The sequence below is a fragment of the Syzygium oleosum genome, unplaced genomic scaffold, assembly GCF_021117445.2.
Source record: "Syzygium oleosum isolate NSW1041296 unplaced genomic scaffold, Sole_v2.1 Sole_v2.03, whole genome shotgun sequence".
NCBI classification, from domain to species: Eukaryota; Viridiplantae; Streptophyta; class Magnoliopsida; order Myrtales; family Myrtaceae; genus Syzygium; species Syzygium oleosum.
This window is the reverse complement of record NW_026607487.1, coordinates 16,552,689-16,569,158: the sequence shown is the minus strand read 5'-3', so window position 1 is coordinate 16,569,158 and position 16,470 is coordinate 16,552,689. Positions and strand designations below refer to the sequence as shown.

The 16,470-nt window shown below is 40.9% G+C and overlaps 3 protein-coding genes across 5 annotated transcripts; all 3 read right to left on the bottom strand.

Moving 5' to 3' along the window:
- Window positions 1-228: 228 nt before the first annotated feature.
- LOC115671833 (uncharacterized) lies at window positions 229-1,242 on the bottom strand. Its single transcript, XM_030593484.1, has one exon. The coding sequence runs from the start codon at window positions 1,240-1,242 to the stop codon at window positions 229-231; it is 1,014 nt and encodes a 337-aa protein (XP_030449344.1).
- Window positions 1,243-3,001: 1,759 nt separating this feature from the next.
- On the bottom strand, window positions 3,002-10,558 carry LOC115671905 (ARF guanine-nucleotide exchange factor GNOM). 3 transcript variants are annotated; one of them, XM_056310255.1, is made up of 3 exons: window positions 10,150-10,558; window positions 8,154-8,952; window positions 3,002-7,270 (listed from the first exon to the last, which is right to left on the bottom strand). In XM_056310255.1, exons 2-3 carry the CDS (start codon window positions 8,874-8,876, stop codon window positions 3,623-3,625), a joined length of 4,371 nt encoding a protein of 1,456 aa, XP_056166230.1. In that variant the 5' UTR covers window positions 8,877-8,952; window positions 10,150-10,558; the 3' UTR covers window positions 3,002-3,622. The 3 variants fall into 3 exon arrangements, with proteins under 3 accessions (XP_056166230.1, XP_030449445.1, XP_056166229.1); XM_030593585.2 differs by having other exon boundaries at window positions 8,142-8,952; window positions 10,150-10,557; XM_056310254.1 differs by lacking the exon at window positions 10,150-10,558 and adding an exon at window positions 9,222-10,098 and having other exon boundaries at window positions 8,142-8,952.
- Window positions 10,559-12,750: 2,192 nt separating this feature from the next.
- On the bottom strand, window positions 12,751-16,045 carry LOC115671906 (26S proteasome non-ATPase regulatory subunit 11 homolog). The gene is made up of 2 exons (XM_030593586.2): window positions 15,881-16,045; window positions 12,751-14,356 (listed from the first exon to the last, which is right to left on the bottom strand). The coding sequence occupies exon 2, from the start codon at window positions 14,332-14,334 to the stop codon at window positions 13,066-13,068; it is 1,269 nt and encodes a 422-aa protein (XP_030449446.1). The 5' UTR covers window positions 14,335-14,356; window positions 15,881-16,045; the 3' UTR covers window positions 12,751-13,065.
- Window positions 16,046-16,470: the final 425 nt, after the last annotated feature.

The following is a 16,470-nucleotide window of genomic DNA, read 5'->3' as shown; positions in this document are numbered from 1 at the left end:
TATGTTGACAACTTCAAGTGTCAAGTATCATAAAATTTTCATATTAGTTATAGGGTCAAATAAAATTTCAAAATAATAAATATTATATCAGGTTCATAAGCATTTCATTGCATAACCATATTAAAGAGCAATAAAAGGTAATACATTTAAAGAAAAGCAACTAGAAAATAAATTATTAGAATCATAAAATTCGAAGTCTAAGTTGTCATCCACCAGTCCGATGCTTCATCAAAGTAATGAGAGGTCCTCAAAGAAATCAGAGACATCCAGGGATGCATTTGCTACTTCAGGAGCAAGAGGAGTCCCACCAACAGAGATATTGTTGGCCTCAACGGTGGTTATGGCAGTATGATTGATTTCAATAGCGTGAGATTCACCACCCTTGCCCCTATTTTTTAAAGATGCCTGGTATAGATCAACAAAGTGCTTTAGCGTACGGGAAGTACGTGACCAGTGCCCAGTCATGCCACAACGATAACAAACACTTTCATTAGTCACCTTCTTTTGCTTCTTTTCTTTGTCATGATTCGGGTCAAAGTTTGATTTCCTAGGGCGGTTAAATTTCTTGCCACCCCTTCGAGGATTATGTTCTTGCTTGCGCTTATAGCCCTTAAAATGGCTAGTATTTTTCTCAAAGTTAGCATGTGCTTCAGGCAATGCTTTTGACCCAGTAGGTCTAAGATCATGATTTTTGAGCAGCAATTCATTAGTTTGCTCAGCAGTGAGGAGCACAAAAATTAATTCAAAGTATGTGGCAAATTGACGCTGCCAGTATTGCTGTTGCAATACAATATTCGAAGCATGGAAGGTGGAGAAAGTTTTCTCTAACAGTTCCGCATCAGTGAGCTTGATACCGCATAACTCAAGCCGAGAAACAATATCAAATAAAGCGGAGTTATAGTCAAACACCGATTTAAAATCTTGCAGTCTGAGATTTTGCCAGTCATACTGTGCTTGAGGGAGGATAACAGTCTTGGTATGATCATACCTATCCTTCAACCTCTTCCACAAGGTCTGAGGGTCTCGAACGGATAAATATTGAGTCTGCAGGCTCTCATGCAAATGACGACGAATAAAAATCAGTGCATTTGCTTTATCTTTTGCATTTGAGGTTCCGTCTTCTGTAATTGCATTAGCGAGATCTTGCCCTTGGAGGTGCATTTCCATGTCAAGGCACCAGGATAGATAATTATTTCCACTCACTTCCAGGATGTGGAATTTGGGCTTTTCAATATTTGCCATAATTCTTGCAAAACAAATGAATCCTTAAATTAATTAGAAGGATTTCCAAATATCCACCGCCACTTCAGGAGCAGAAGGATACTTTTAGATTGGAAATTGGCTTCAGGCCAAGAAAAAGAAAAATGAAGAATTGATAGGAGAAGATGAAATATAAGTTGACTAATGAAAACAAAGAGAACACTTACCTTGCAAAAATTATTTACTCAGTTGGTAGATCTTCGTGCTGATAACGTGTTGTAAAATATTGCGTTGCAAGTATATAATAGAGAGAATAGAGATTAAGTAGAGAAAGCAGATAAACACCAAAGATATATATTTTCTCCTTTCATTATGTTCTGATATTTTTACACAATGACCAAAACTAAACTCCTATTTATAAGAAAACAAGAATGCACATATCATTAATGTCAATGTATTGAATACATACATTGAATAGGGAGATGAACATTCATTGGAGATTGTACGTAGAATGTAGGTTACAAATGTACCATAATAGGTACATTGAATATAATGAATATGCATTCATGTATTTCATAACATTTACATTAATTGATAAGTTTTTCAGAATAAATAGATTCGTGCTTTTGATAGTAATAATAAGGGAAAATGACATAAACAGTTCATGAACTTTGGCACAATATGCAATTTGGTCCATGAAGTTTTAATTTGTTCAATATGGTCCCTGAACTTTAACCAAATGTGCAATGTGGTCCCTGAACTTTTGGTACATGTTCAATTCAGTCCCTGAACTATATGAAAATGTTTAGTGTAGTCATTTCCATTAATTCAAGTTGAGGGACTACATTGAACATTTTCATATAGTTCAGGGACTGAATTAAACATGTACCAAAAGTTCAGGGATGACATTGAACAAAATAGAAGTTCAGGGACCACATTGAACATTAACCTAAAATTCAGGGATTACATTAAACAAATTAAAAATTCAGGAATCAAATTGCACATTGAGCCAAAGTTCAGGAACTGTTTGTGTCATTATCCTATAATAATAACGAGAACGTCCACGCGCCGTTGTTTGTCGAGAGTGAAAATCTTAAGCTCATGAAATAAAGCCTGCTGATACCCTGAGTATAATTCAGACTAAAGCCTAGATCGTAGATCAAATACGTAACTGTTTGAATTTGATTGCATAGGGAATCCATCGTTGTATCCCTCTCTTAACACCAAGAATCAACCTATATGTACCACCACATTGATGACCTATCACTGGTCTTCATGACATACAGAAAGACATTGCTTAAAGTATCGTGATTCTTAAATTCGTCTATATAAATTCGAGATGCATTTTCACCAATAAAACAATGTACTTCTAATACGAGTGATTAAGCAAAAAGTCCGTTTTGTGGGACAAATGAACATTGCCTCTCGGTACATGTCTCCCTCGTGTCAAGCGATCGGACAGAACAAAGAGACCATAGGAGCCAAAAACCGACCAGAGTCTGATCATGGTTCGTGTGGCGATGAGCCAAGACAGCAGATCATTACTGTTCAGATCGTGATGTTCAATCTTTCAACCCCCTTCAGTTTTATCGGTTAAACAAACTGTGCAGACAAAAGCAGCGCACTACATGCCGCGACAAAGGAGAAGCAAGAGGGCAAAGACTTCATCTTGGGATTAAGCCAAGGTATATTCTCTTGATAATCCCCGAGAGAAATTGATCCGTTAGAAAGAGCGGAGTTTGCATTCTTAAGAACGACAGTTAAAAGGATTGAGAATTTGGCAACTGCAAAGATTAAGCACTTCAACAACAGAAAAGACGTGTGGCCCAAAATTCAAAGCAGTACTAGATTTCTTTACAAGTTGCAGTACAAAACAAGTAGACTGTATGAGCAGGCATCCGTCTTATAACCCCATTAATCAGATCCATTATGTATATCACTCGCTCTGCAAAAGATCGTAAAGAACGGAAGAAGCATTTCTGGAACCTTCAAAAACCTAGCTGAACTAACAAAGTGACCATCATCGTTAGCTGACAACATCCCTGGTTCTGAATAAATCAGCAGACTAACACAAGTTTGGATGGGTATGCTTATATTTCTGGACAGAGAACGAGTGTGTACTCCCAAGAGTCCTTCCCCATTATAACTATGCCCCATGAAACTGAGCAGTGCATCTTGAAAATAAACATAAAAGTTGTTGCAATGGAAGCAATAGTGAGGAAAAGACACAAACCCAAGAAGAGCAGGGTAAGTGTCAACTAACCGACATTGCTGCAGATCTAAGAATGAGAATGCAAAAATCTCAGGTTCATCTTTTCCATTCATTATACGTATGGCAGCTCCACAAAATTAATCATAGCCAAGACTCACAGCTTTTCTGACTCACATCCAAACCATATTATATTCTTCAGTGCACTAAATGCTAACTACCATTGCTGGCCAATGACTCATTTGAATGAGCAGAAACTGTCTCCTCAGATACCTGATTTCCCTGAGTTTCAGCTTGCGGTAATTCTTCATCGGGGAATACCTCAGATTGCAGTGATGGAGCAATGTTATTCACATGTAGCCATGTTAGTTCCCACAAGCTATCCCCTCCTAAGGTGCTCCGCTGCACAAGGACACCCCCTGTCTTCATCACAAGTAGAGTGTTCTTGAGGAGCTCAGGCACTAGCTCCTGAAGCTTTTCACTTTTCTTCCCACGAACTTTCACCTTCATGTACTTTTCCATTCGGCTGAGCACACCCAACCACAATTTGCAGAAAGCTGTCAATTGCGAGAGGTCATGAAGCAATTGTAGAAATACTTTTAAGAGAAGCTTCATTGCAAGGATATGTGTGCCTTCCAAGTTTCGAAAGTCTTTCTGGGATTGTCCCTGAGCAATTTCCAGCAAATCATCAAGCATTGTAAAGATGACCAAGTCGAAACACTGTGACCATAGATTATGCGGAAGTTGAATCCCATCTACTCCTGTCAAGCATCTTTGCAGTGACAAAAGTGCATGATTTCTGACCTCTTCTCTTTGGTCCAAGCAGACTTTTCTCAATCCCTGTACAAGCCTCAACCACATTTCCCCTATATCCTGAGACATTTTGGCGACTTCATCTTCTGCCATTGCTTCCCTAGCTTCACAAGCCCACCGTGCCAGAGAATCAACAGAACCTGCCATGAGATCCAGTGCGCGAACAGACCGTTCTGCCTGTCCAACACGAGATTCGGCAAACTGCCTGGATGCATCTACACACAAAACATAATTTGCTGGCAATAAGTGAGCCCCATCTGACATGATAAACAACAGTGCATCAAATCCTGCTTCAGAAGCCTCTGGATGACGAGCTGTTATAGAAAGAAGGGACGTGATGGTCCGCCATCCCATTTGTGACCTGATGTGAGTGGCATTAGCTTTCACCAGGCGACTAACTTCTTGAGTAATCTGCTCGCAATACGCATCCGCAACCCGAGCATCAAGCTTCAAGACAAGTTGCATAGACCTCAAAAGTTCATCAGCGAGGTTCTCCTTGTAAGGAAGCAGGCGCTGACAAATCCGAAGAAGCCCAAAGACAGCCTTCTCTACCAAGGCACAGGGCATGACAGTCGACTGAACAATGTTAGCAATATGCTCATAGACACCCTGCCATAGGAGCACAATTCGGTCTCGATTATTCAAAGTGATTGCAATCAACAACTCCAGGCAGAAAACAGCAGTATCTTCATCCTCAGGTGAGCTGTTCCCTTTCTGGGGCCGCCCAGCAGCCCAAATAAGAGCCCGTGCCAGCTGCAATAGAGATTCAGCTTGCAGAAACTTACTCTCCGTGAATATGCTGTCTATGTGGCACTTTTGAATTGTCTGAAGTGTGCGCTGATGAGCAGCGAGTTGTTGCTCAGTGGGCTGTGATCTTGGCTCTTCTGTATCGAGAGATAAAAGCTGACTGAACCTACCCATTAATCCAGAAGATCTCCTTGGAGTTCCCATGGAAGGCATATGTGCTGCAGCTAAAGAATTAGCAACCGGCTTACCATGTCCGGGTTCAGCAGAAACCTCTGTCTCATCAGCCGCATCACTTGCCACACGAGCTGGAAGAAGGCCAAGCTTGTGTAATCTTAAGATGCAATCCAGGATGTTTCTCCAACCAGTGCGGATATAATCACCATATCTATTTGCAATGGTGAAAACTGTTATTGTTGCCATCCTTGCTTTTGCGTCATCACCAAATGCTAACACAGGTTCATCAACGGACGAAGGATTTAAAAGGGTAGTGAATTTGCAAAGAGAAACAACCAGATCATCCAGCACATCTTCAAGATGATGGCATGCTGATATCTTGGCAACAGCCAAGAAACCATCAATGCATGTCTGGTAAACCTCTTCATGGTCTGCATGATCAAACACCACGGAGATTGCGGCAATGGTCGGACCAGACATTATAGCAAACATGTCATGATCAAGATATGCTCTAGAATCAGAAATAATGAATGGAGCAGTTCTCTTTGATTTATGCATCAAGTCAATCCAACGGCTCGGGTTCATTTCAGGATACCCAGCACCTTGTTCCGGAGTGGTGCGAATTTCATTTTTGCAAATGGAGTGGTAAAGCTCTATCAAAAAATCTCGAGGTAGATCACTGCCTCCATTGATATGTCTATTATTCCGAATAAAATCCTCCTCGGTCATTTTCTTCTTTACCTGTATATTATGCTGGTCTGTGTTGAGCATTATGAGAGAGTATGACAACAAAAGAGCAGCATCCTTGTTAACCAAAATTTGTGGTGACTGCTCATAATATCTCTCTGAAAAAGCCTCAAGGACTCTCTGAATCTTCTGTGATTCTCCAGGCAGTCGGAAAGTTTCCAAAAACAACCTAAGTGCAGTATCTAGATGCATGTCTTGGAAATCAAAGGTCCCAGCAAATTCATGAAGAACCTGAACACAAAACTCATCATGGTTTCCAAGGAAATCACCAACAAGATTCTTATCCAACCCTGCAGTGTACCTAAAGAAGCAAGCTACACTTTGTGGATCAAGCTTGTCAGGTAAGAGATGTGTTCCTTGCAGGAACTCCAGCCCCTTCTTCGGGTCACGATTGAAGTGATCAGCTCCAATCATCAACCTCCTCTTAATATACTTCCTCCGGCGGACAAATGGGACCCAATGATTTGGATCTCCATAGTCGTCACATTTGACCAGCCAAAATGGAGTATACTCGTCTAGAGCAACTGGAGCTTGTTCTGAGCTAAGAGATCCGTTCGCAATCCTTTCAGCCATTCCCTGGATGACAGCAATAAGACCATCCAAAGCAAGAATATGCATTGAAGACAAAGGGCAATTCACAGGGAATGCACTCTTTGACAGCAAATTAGCAAGGTCTTCAAAGACATTACTGCAAGTTATATCACAATCCAAATTAGCATACATTTCCACCATGAAAGTCTTCTGCCGGCAGAAATCAACAAGAGCCTCCATGGCAACCTCCTGCTGCTGGTAAGAAGCACCATATCTACTTTGTGCAAGCCTCAGAATCACACAGGAGAAGAAAGCCTCAAGCTGCAGTTTGAGTTCAGTACGTAGATGCTGATACAGATTTAGGACAATGCTACAAACCATGGAAAGAATGAGTGGACTCATAGACAAGCCAAACTGCATTAGATTTCTAAAGAGTTCATCCTGGACCAAACTCAACAATCTCGGGTGGCGGCGTATCGATGGCCCACCCAACTCAATAGCTGAATTAATCAAACCAAGTGCAAAGAGTGGCACATCTTCATCAAATGCTATGGTATTTGATCTAGGGCCCATTCCCGTGTGCTCAAAAAGATTTAAGAGAGAACACAAGAAGTGAAATATCTCCACCAGGGAAGGGACACCATAAGGCTCTGTCATCATCTGCAGATCAACTGGAACTGCATCCTTCCCTGCCCCAGCTCCAATTTCATCCATCATACCAGGGATTGGAGCAGTCGATGAATTGGAAGCAAAACTTCCGGAGGATAGTTGACCATCATGTTCTGAACCACTGTTGCCATTATCTAATTGTTGAGTGCCAAATGCATATTCACTGTCTGGTCCACGGACCTGCCAAAGAAATAAAAGTATGGTATGTTCAAGCTGCTTGAAAAAAAAGTGCGATCCTATTTGGATGGTTAGCCTACCAAGTAAGTATACTAAATAATAATTCAATATGGAAAGCAAAAATCTCTTAAATGTGCCTTCCAACATTCAAATAGTAACTCTTTGTATTAGGAGTTAAATCAAGGTGATCTTTCATGTGGCTCTGTAACTTTATAAATTGAGAACAAAAGGAAACAATTTGTCGCACTCCAAATGACTATATGAATTACTCTAGTGTTTATAAGAGAAAGTCACTACCCGAACATGGCGAGATGTACATGAAACTTTTCCTGCAGCAAACAATATGCCACAACACGATGTCAATTTTAAATCAGAATTCTGACTAGGCCTAAAGGCATTTGAGTCAAGCGATTTGAAAGCTCGTCAATTTATTAATATACAAAGAAAAAAACAAAAACAAAAAATCTATTAAGTGTTCAAGTATGTTCTCTAGTGTTTCAAAATTTAATACAAAGCACAACTAATAACTTGTCATATTGCTAAAAACTGCCATCCCAAGTAGTATGTCCAGAGTTTTGTTCTTGGAGAAGACACATTTAGTAAAATTCTAGCTACTTATTTATCTTACTTATAAGATGGCAAGTGACATGGCAACATCAATGGTTAAGACAGAATAAAGAACTCAAAGATAAATGCGGCAACATAAGAGGACAGAATAGATTAGAAGCTGTATTCTATAAGAATCAATTAAATGCTAACCATTAGTATACCAAACAAACACAGTTTTTACTATGAATTAGAATTCCATTCCAGAAGGCTGATTGAACAAGAAGAGAGTGAAAAGTAACCAGCAGGAAGAAGAAGCTATAAGTACCTCTTGCTTCACCTTATTGCCTCCATTAACCAATGCATGCTCTGTGTTGTCAACATCTGGAAGGTGTGAGAAAATGCAACGAACAAGTTCATGCATCGTGTGGCGGGCTATCCGTTGAAGCAACTCACCCTTGCTACCAGCTTGATGTACTATACGGAAACAAGTGTTAACTATAGTGCACACATGTTGATTACTCAGCATAACTGACGCCTTGCTTTTCATACAAGCCAGAAGAACTTGAAGTATTTTCATCAGTACTACTTCTTCTGATGCAGGATCAGTCACCTCAAATCGGCAACTAGTCACAGAGTCCACAACTAAGTGCATTGCATCCTCTACATTAGCTGTGGTCTGATCAATCACATCTAAAGTTAAGATCTTATAAACAGATGACAATGCGACACCAGTGATAGGTGCACCTGTTTCATCTGATCGAATGACATCTAGAAACGGTTGGAGATACAAAATAGGGTTGACAGTATGCCACTGGTGCTGCCAAGAAAAAATCTGCTTCCGTAGTGCCTTCAAAGATTGGATTAGAGAGTGCTCCAGTTGGTCATCTCCTGACATATAACGACCACCCCATCTTACATTTCTCCTCATGACAGCCAAGACTGCAGCTATTTCTGTGTTGATCACGCAGCCTAAAGTAGCCTTGTTAGAGCAGGAAGAGTCATAATCCTCGGGTTCTTCCTCAATTGCGTTAATTCCAGGTGGCATCTTCAAACGGCCCATTTTGATGGGACTTGGTATGTGAATTTAAGCAAAACTGCTATTGCAAAAGGTCCAGAGCTCCAGAAATAGTCATTACCTTAAGAGATGCGGGAATAGTCAGTACAGATGAACTAAGGCGCATATCAAAGCAAGAGCACAACAAATCTTGAGGGCTAACAGGAGAAGCAACTTGATATTTTAATAGCCTATTATGAGCTGCCGTAGAATCTCTAGTATCTAAGCTCGTGTGCATAAGAATGTCAGAAACATATTATTGTAAAGGACATACTCTAGCATTCCTAATTCAAGCAGAGAAAAAGTAACAGACAAGAAATTTCGACGTGAGACCAGCAACAGATTTTTTACTTTCTCCTGTTCTGTTTGGCCAGGAGATAACCGGCCTCCCTGGACATACATGCAGTGGCAAGTCACAGCACCCGCTCACAGCAGTGCTCCATTCGGAAATCTCCAATGTATAAACCCACACCAGATATCCATCAGTTACATCAACACCAGTGAGCTGCAAGAGCCGCTGCTGCAATTCCTCTACTGACGAAGGCATATGAACAAGGCAAACATGACAGTTCCTCCAAGCCAGTTAACAGCCGTATCACATGCCCCAATATTTAAAATTATCAAAATCCCGAGTACCAACAACCATCTAGAGATGCTCATCAGATGATCAAATCTAAGACATTTTCCCTCCTTTCAAATTAGGGGAAACTCCGGTCTTAGTCGAAACCTCAATTTAAATGACATCATACCCAAGTCTCAAACAACATGAACATGATCACAAGTAAGAAGGAAACAGTGACCATACTTGCTCACAATCGGAGCCACTAGCAGATCCAGCTCAATTTTCAGCCACCAATAACAACGCGGAAGATACGCAGTAACACCAATTCAGGGAAGATTCAAGAGAAAAAAACTCAATGACGGGATGGTCAACAGTGACCGCAGATCTAACCCTCCAATTCACTACTCAGACAATTCAGGCCAACAGAAACGGAGCCCAAAGCTCCACACACGACTCAACATCTGAAGAAACAACGTTCCATGACAATTCGACCAAAAATGACGCAGACATAATCACCCGACTCAGGCCCATCGCCACTTTTTCTCCCTCACCAGAAACGAAATTCAACTCAGACACAACTGCATTTCCTCCGCTCCTTCCGTTCCTCGTCGACGAGAGAACGAATATCAACCGAGGAGCGACAGCATCAAGCGCAAGGCAGCGAAAGTCGAGAACAGGAAGCGAGGAGATCGAGACGAGAGACGGGCCTCTATTTACCTCTTTCTCCGGCAGATCCGGCGAAGGGAGACGCCCAAACCGCAACCGTCGGAATCGGCCGCGCCGCCGTCGACCGATCGCAATGCCGCGCCCGCCTTTCCGGGCTCGCCCGAAGAACCCTCCGCCTCGACGGGATCGTCCCGTCCCGCTCGGACTTCTCCGGAGCCCCCGCGCGCGCGCGCGCGGATCGATTCCCGATGGCGACGGGCCGCGAGGTGATCGATCGCCGTCGCAGTCCGATCTGCGCGACGGCCGAGCGAGCTGGCCGGGGGAGACGACGGGGCGCCGCTTTCGATTTCGGAGGAGAAAGCGAGAGGAAAATTCTCCCTTCGGCCGAAACAGAAAACCAAGAGTGAGAAAGTGTGTCCCCGTGGAAAAAGCAGAGAGAGGACCTTCGAGTCGCAGTGTGAGAGGAGAGAGAAAGAGAGAGAGAGAGAGATATGCAAAAGATGCAAAATGAAATAAATAAATAAATTTTCCTGAAAATTATTTTCCTTCGAGAAAAAGAAATGTCATACAAAAATTGGTGGGTGCAAGAATGCATTATAATTAGCGGTGAGCAGTTTCGGAATCGATCCAGGTTCCACCTGAAACATACCCGTCCCAAATTTTTGGAACCTGCCCTATCAGAGTCTACTCAGGTTCCACCTGCATTCTTTAATTGAACAATTGCCAATGACCACCATTTGCTGCCGCTACAATTCACTAACTACAACTCATATATTAGACACGCGAACACGAAGAATATAAGCGAAAGTGTCGGTCATCGATATTGTCGGAAATGGAAGCTCAGATTAATGGTTCTCAGGGAATACCGCAAAGGATTTTTTTTTTTTTTTTTGTCGAAGGAATACTGCAAGATTATGCAAAGACATGTAACGAAAAAGATACAGAGACCTGTTCCAGGTAAAACTTTGAACGTACCCGTCGAAATCGGTTCCCCAACTACCTACCATGCATACCCCGAAATTTGAAACTAAACTGGTTCTCCATGGTTCCGATTCTCCGGTTCCCGGATTTATCTAGGAACCATGATCCTTCTAATGATAATTACAATATTGGTAAAGTCCCCACTCATAAGTGTTGAGCGGTCACTTTTGCTTTTTTATTTTTTTTTCCTATGTTTTATTAATGTTTGAGCAAACTCTTTTATTTTAGTTTGGATTATCTAAAATCTTGCAAATACGCAGAAGCTATATTCTTCAGAACCTTTGAGTAACTTCTCGTTATTTTTGGAAATTACAATAGCTTTTATTTCGATCGAGAAACGTAAATTCCGGACGTTGCAAGATAAGCGAAAAAAGATTTTGGTTTCTCTTTTCCTGAAATTTCTTTTGCCAAACTTTTACTCGTTACTTATTTATACTCTGTGATGCGTATAATCCTCTCCGTTGTCATTGTTCAAAGTAATTGAGAGATATAGACAAAATTAGTCGTGAGAATACTTCATAGATCATAAGGGATCATTCCTTGATTTTTTTTTTCTTTTTTATGATAAGTGGACCCTTTGATTCGTAAATAATTAGAAAAAAGAACTTCGATTGAATTTCAAGAGAAGATCAAAGTCGTACAACTTTTCAAATCATTTCTTGTAAAGATGAACAACCGTTAAAACCGTATTTGATGAACCCATATTTTGGATCCTTGAAAGACGAAGAGGATAGAAAAATTGAGCAGGTTGTTTTCCATAATCTCCAACCTTTAAGGTCGACAAAACTTACAACTCACAAAAGAAACGAGATGTAAATAGTACCATTTATACACACGCCCTATGCACACGCAACTACTTTTAAGGTGATATTGTAAATTATATTTACTAAATTAATCTGTAATATTATTCTAGGGATAAAATGAACCATCATATGTAAAATATGTAGGGATAAAAACATTAACAATACTGTCTCTAAACTATATTGGCACCCGAAAAATATTCAGAGGAAACGATGCTTATATATAGCAAGGACATTTGTGGAAAGCAAGAAGTCAGACAATCGACAAGGGTTTTAGCTAAAATATTGCGTGTATATATATATATATATATCTCAAAAGTAATAAAATATTTTTAAAAAAAATACATCCATTACTCATTTATTCATTCACATCTGCACATTAAGGTCTCATTTTTCAATTTTTGTTGGCTTCAACAATCTAGAACTATAATCGTAGCGATGTTCAATGCCATATTCCACGATGTCTCTTTTCTAGCTTCACTTTTACATCTTTGACTTATTACAATTTTTGTAAAATTCGCAACTCGACTTCCATTTAACTCGTAATACTTAAAAGTCTTATAGACTATTCAAATATGGCTTTACAGAATCGCATGTAATTTTTACCATATTGTCAAAAACCTCTGTTTTTTTTTTGCTTGCCCAAATTTAGTCATGACTAGATGTCGGAAATAGCTAATAAATACACGCAAATTGGCTAAATTTGACGCAGTGAACTCGTTGACAAGCTCGCCATGGCTCTCTCCCCAGGCGACGGAGCATTTCAATCACCACAAAGTCTGATGTTTACACGACTCTATGCAATCACGTAATTACTTCTCTTCACGACATAACAAAACAACGCTGTAAAATCGTACTTTCCACAAACTGATGAAAATGAAGGGCAATTTTGAGATAAACCAACCGATCTTTGTCCAAGCACATCATGCCTAAGATGAAGGAAATTGACCCAATTGGTCAAAGCTAGTCTCATCCAACTGCGGAGCTGCAGCTAGCTAAAAGTTAAGGACACGGAAAGATGCGAGTCTAGCAAAGCAAAGGGAACAAATTAGAAAGAAAAAAGATAAATCCATCAAGGAAAAGGCAATTAGCTCCCAGTTCCATGAAGTAAGCTCGACCGCGACACGGCCTTCGCAAGGACAGGCATGCGGCAACACCAACAACTGCCTCAGCAAGTCCGAGAAGCTCAAGCCATGATCTTAGCAGACCTCACGTACAGGCTATCCACGACCTTGCCGATGTTGGAAATGGTTTCCAGTGTTGCCGGGTAGAGAGCATCAGTCTTAGGGTCGTTGAAAATGATGAGGCATCCGGCACCCTGATCCAAAGTCCCAGCAAACTTCTTGTCGAGAATCATTTGGGACAGTTTCTTCTCCACGTGATCCCCGGGCAATTCGATCAACTCAGCAATATGGGAGATCTCGACCCTAGAATAAGGTTCAATCAACCTGCAGAGATTCTGTTCTAACAAAGTGTCGTACAGGGAAGAGAGGTGCCTGTGGACAATTGGGTCTTCCTCCAGCTGGGCTTTGAAATTCCTCAGTGCAGTCTCAAATAGCTTCAAGGATCGCTTCGAGTGGGCATCAGCAACAGCTTTCATGGCATCAAGCTCTGGCCCCACATATTGCAAACCAGCCTTGGATGATATTACTCCTGCTACATCATCCGCCTGATTTACCATAATCTTGCATAACAACATGTACTTGAGGCTAAACACTGCCCTTGGATCTTCGAGAGCATTAAATGCTTCAAATGCCTCGAAGAAATAACTGTATGCTGTTTTATAATCCTTCTCTTCAGCATGAAGAATCCCGCTCTGCAAATCTATGGTGCCCTGCTGAGCTGGAGGCACGTAAATGGCATTTGCAGCTGTTCTCGCTGCTGTAAGAGCAGCCTTGGCTTTGGGAAGATTTCTCAAGGAGAAATGAAGCTTACTCTCCAGCAAGTTAATGTCCACCAGCAGAAGCTTGTCATCGAGTCTTCTCACTTCCTTAATTAAACCTGAAAGTAGGTTTAGTGCTTCGACAAATTCCTTATTTTCCATCAGAAGTGCCGCAAGCCTCGCTTCGACTCTTTGCCGCAAGAAAGTTCGCTTCTCTGCACGGGTCCACTGAACCATCTCTTTGCAAAGAGAAATCTGAAGATCAGATGTGCCTGGAATCTTAGCCACTGCATCGATTATACTCCTAACAATTTTTGCGGTTTTTGCCTTTGGAATCAAGGAAAAATAAGGCCTCAATTGGGTCAGAAGGCTACGAAGATCCTCTGCCCGATTCTCCTGCCTCAAAAGATCTGACAAATTAGTGATGGCCTGCTCTTTGATTCGGAGGGCTTCAGGGGACGATGAAGGGTTTTCAAGAATACGGTACAGGATAGATATAGATTCTGATGGAGTTTTGGCCTCTAAAGCCTGAGCAACCGAATCAGTTGTTGCCGGGAGATAAGACGTCGACATTTTTGTTCAAAAAGTCAAAACCCTGGAGAACATGAAATACCAATTTGATGTTAGATGGATGCTCGACCACCAAGAAATAACCGAAGCCAGAGTAGATGAGGGAAAAGTAGAAGAACTCATGTAATTTGCAAAGCAGCCAATCATAAAAGTTCTTGACTAGATTCATCAACTTGCAGTCTCTGCTCGAACCCTCGCATTTACAAGGTGCAAACATACAAACGATAACCTCATAAAAGTCAAAATAATTTTCCAACGGGTGCTTTGCCACAAATAATCAGTATTATGATTCACATTTTTATCCTAATAAAGCAAATGCAAAGAAAAACCACACGATTTCTTAGCATCAGGAAACAGACAGTAAAGCTGGTCAGGGGAAAGTGTTCACTGTCTATAAGAAGATCACACCCGATCACCTCTTGAAAGCAGCAAATCAATTTTTGGAATAATCATATGTATTCTAATGACTTATATAACTTACTTATCTTCTGCCAATCGACAGTAAAACCAGAACCACCATGACAGAACATTCTGCCACCACCTAATGCATTACTTGCCAGCGCCCCTAATACCACGCCTATAACAATCATCCTCACTTATTCTCAACAAAACCCTCCTAAAACATGGCATGTAGCGGTGGTAATGCAGCCATTCATGGCAACTTTCGCCACTACTACCAAAAATCACACATGTCAGCTTCTATTGACCTTCATAACATTAGAAACTGAAGGGGTGCAAGTCACAAGCAAAAAAGAGAACGCTTGGACCTTCCCCAAAAAGATATGCTCTGCAACCTCCCTAAACCTTTTGAATAAACATATACTGAACATACAAAAAAGAACACGACATAACATTATCTGAAGACACTTCATCTTCCGAACAATCGACCCATAACTTGAAATCATCTAAATCATCTGCCATCTATCACTTGTATTCAGTCAACAGCTGCCGCTGCAACCCAAAACTTGTAAATAATCTCACAGGCATTAAATTCAACATTAACCTATTAAATTAAATTTCAAAAATGATATCATCCCCACCTCTTTTGGATGCTCGTTCGTTCTGTGCTCAAGGGAGTAAAGGTGTTAAAACACTCAATACCGATGATTTACACCGATGATTCGCAGAGTGTGTATACCTGAATCTGACTCGTTACACGAAGAGCCTCAGACATACGATATCAAAGAAAGCAAGCGTACTCAATCAACTCGACCGCTATGTGACAAGACAAACGCTAAGCAAGGCCTGCTAAGTCGTAACAGTGCATGGAGAAAGCGAGGCGCGGAAACAAAACTACAGAATTGCAGCAGAATTACAGCAGCAAGAAGACTGACACAGCAGAAGCAGAGCTACTAAAATCGCTCGCCAGCCTGCGATTTGCGATCTGGATCGACGGATTCGACGACCTACAGGCAAAAGAAGAGATCGAAGAAACCGATTCGAAACCCTAGCCGAGGTCAGAAGAAGGCTCCCTCTCGTATCTAAGCTCTCGTTCGTTCAAGATTCAAGCATTGCAAATTGCTACGCTACGTACGCAACAACAGCTTACCGGAATCTCTTCACGAATCGCGAGCCTTGTTCTGAATATGAAGATGCCAATCCAAACCCTAGCAATGGCGGAGGAAGGAGAAGGAGAAGGAGGAGGAGGAGGAGAAGAGGAAGAGGAAGTCCCTCGCTGGTGGATTATTTCTCAAGAAAAGAACTAAAGTATCTGCTAAGCATGGGGTGATTTTTATATTCGCTAAAAATGAAAAATGAAAAATTAAATTATTACCAATTTCCTTTTGGCAATAAAGAAAAAAATATTGCAGTACTTCTCTATTTTACCAGAAGAAATGATACCGATTCGAAATATCCCTATATCTGACGTGGATGGGAAATTCTTTTTTTTAAAATTTTAGGGAAAAGAAACATTTTAAAAGGCAGAATGACGAAGTCATGTATTTTGCTGGAACTACTTTAATAATTTAAATATATTAGATTTATGGATAATAACGCTACTAGTGCCTAAATTTTTCTTCATTGTTCAATCCCAACACTAATTTTTTTATTACTTCTTAAATAAAAAAAATTTAGTTCTTTCTTAACTTATATTGAAATTTGCTTAAATGTTCGTCCACCGTAAGAATTAACATTTTA

Bases quoted from the DNA above. Each gene is read 5' to 3' on its own strand.
- LOC115671906 (XM_030593586.2), bottom strand. From the start codon at position 14,334: ATGTCGACGTCTTATCTCCCGGCAACAACTGATTCGGTTGCTCAGGCT.
- LOC115671833 (XM_030593484.1), bottom strand. From the start codon at position 1,242: ATGGCAAATATTGAAAAGCCCAAATTCCACATCCTGGAAGTGAGTGGA.
- LOC115671905 (XM_030593585.2), bottom strand. From the start codon at position 8,876: ATGGGCCGTTTGAAGATGCCACCTGGAATTAACGCAATTGAGGAAGAA. The intron at 7,271-8,141 runs GTACTTATAGCT...TTTCTTTGGCAG, and splicing joins GCAATAAGGTGAAGCAAGAG to GTCCGTGGACCAGACAGTGA.